The following is a 1,632-nucleotide window of genomic DNA, read 5'->3' as shown; positions in this document are numbered from 1 at the left end:
TTAATTTCCAGATGCAATGGATGCTGAGAGCATCTTTCCTATAGATGTACTTATAGATACTTGTTGATTCAGTTTTCCAATGCTATTGGAGATCCTCAGTTAAAACAGCCCAGTCATATTCCCTTTTCACGTTTGCGCAGTTTCATCAAAGCAGAGCCAAGACACCTATGGAGTCAATCCTGAACACTTGGCCATGCTGTCTTGCCATGATATGAGTCCCGGCTTTCTTAGAAAAGTACCTTGTCATCGCCTGTGTACAGGTTAGTTTTATAGAATATGCTTTGCTTTTGACAGAAATAGTGGCAATTGGTTATGAAGGTGATGTAAATTGATGTTTTTTTGTCTTTCACACTACTATTGTTCTCATTCTTTCTTGAATCTTTTTATAATCCCTAAGATATCTAACCACAATCTTTGCATTTACAGAATGATAAAGAACACCGAGGAGTCCAGTCATGGGGTCTTGTGTGTGACCAGCTTCTCTCTCGAGCAATTGATGAAGGCACCATTTTCCAGCTACGCCAAGCAGATGTGTGTCTCCTGTGCAGTGTCCATGCTATTCCACACTTTTCTATAGCTGAGGAAATCATTCACCCAAAAAGCAACAAATTTGTTCTCAGGCTGAACTCAGAAACCAGTGTATAATTCTATCATTTTTGTGATAAAACAGACCTATGGAATTTTTGGACAAATTAAAGTGTTAAGTGCGATAAAGAACGCTACATTTACTGGTTCCACTGACATTCAAGTGATACCCATGTGTGTGTCAATGTGTTCCCTCTGCTTACCATGCCAAAGTTAATAGACAACTCCCAGTTAACTGCGTGAATCAACTCTCAAATTATATCACGTTCCTGATGATACTCTTACCTGGAATGGAATAAGATGATATTGTTGTCTTCATATTCATTACGTGTTTGCAGTAAAAAGATAAATGTCATGTTCACAAAAGTTATGCTTAAAAGTGAGAACCTAAAAGTGTATTAGAGATGTAGAGAGAATGGACATCTCTTATTATCCCTTTGGAAACATGAGGACAGTACGTACCCATACACCCAAAAGCTTTGTAAATGGTTGTTGTCTGATCAAGAGAATCAGAAGTAGAAAAACTGCACAAGAAGTACACCTCATCCCACCTGAAGCTTCCGTTGTGCTGGCCCTTGTTTGTTGTTGCCTTACGATCTAAGCTATAAAATTTGTCTTAGTTTCTTTCTTTGTGTTCTGTGTACCTTTCCTTATGATCAGGGGACAAAGACCCAGTGCACAGTCAAGGAACAGGTTGTATGTATTACTTTCCTAAGCTCAAATATTGTGTATACCTTTATTATACCCAAGAACAGAAAGTTCACCACTTTCTAGTCGTCTGTTATACTTGTAGATCTGTGTGAATGGATTTTTGTAAAGGAGCATGCTACGAGGGATGTAAAATTGAAGTGTAATTATATTGAATAACTAAGTGTAGTTTAAAATAACATTCTCAAGAGCATCATTTCATGGTAAATAATTCATTCATTGCTGCAAATTGTGCATGCTGTACCTCAGATGCTACAGTGCCATGCTGAGAGAAGCAGAATTGTGATGTCTCTGCCCTCATAATTTTTCATGTAAGAGTAACATAAAAAGGAAGAAAAA

At 37.7% G+C, this 1,632-nt stretch overlaps 2 protein-coding genes across 2 annotated transcripts in view; one reads left to right on the top strand and one right to left on the bottom strand.

Annotated features, from left to right (window-relative positions):
* Positions 1–1,632, bottom strand: part of LOC119594634 (meiosis-specific nuclear structural protein 1-like) — a gene marked incomplete in the record, with an annotated part of 17,619 nt that overhangs the window by 2,950 nt on the left and 13,037 nt on the right.
* LOC119594633 (vang-like protein 2) overlaps positions 1–1,632 on the top strand; it is a gene marked incomplete at its 3' end in the record, with an annotated part of 15,594 nt that overhangs the window by 13,554 nt on the left and 408 nt on the right. The window contains 1 exon segment of the mRNA XM_037943682.1: positions 427–1,632. Within this exon segment, the coding sequence (XP_037799610.1) occupies positions 427–645 (219 nt within the window).

Source organism: Penaeus monodon, chromosome 34, assembly GCF_015228065.2.
Source record: "Penaeus monodon isolate SGIC_2016 chromosome 34, NSTDA_Pmon_1, whole genome shotgun sequence".
In the NCBI taxonomy this organism is placed as follows: domain Eukaryota; kingdom Metazoa; phylum Arthropoda; class Malacostraca; order Decapoda; family Penaeidae; genus Penaeus; species Penaeus monodon.
This window is presented reverse-complemented; position numbering and strand designations above follow the sequence as displayed.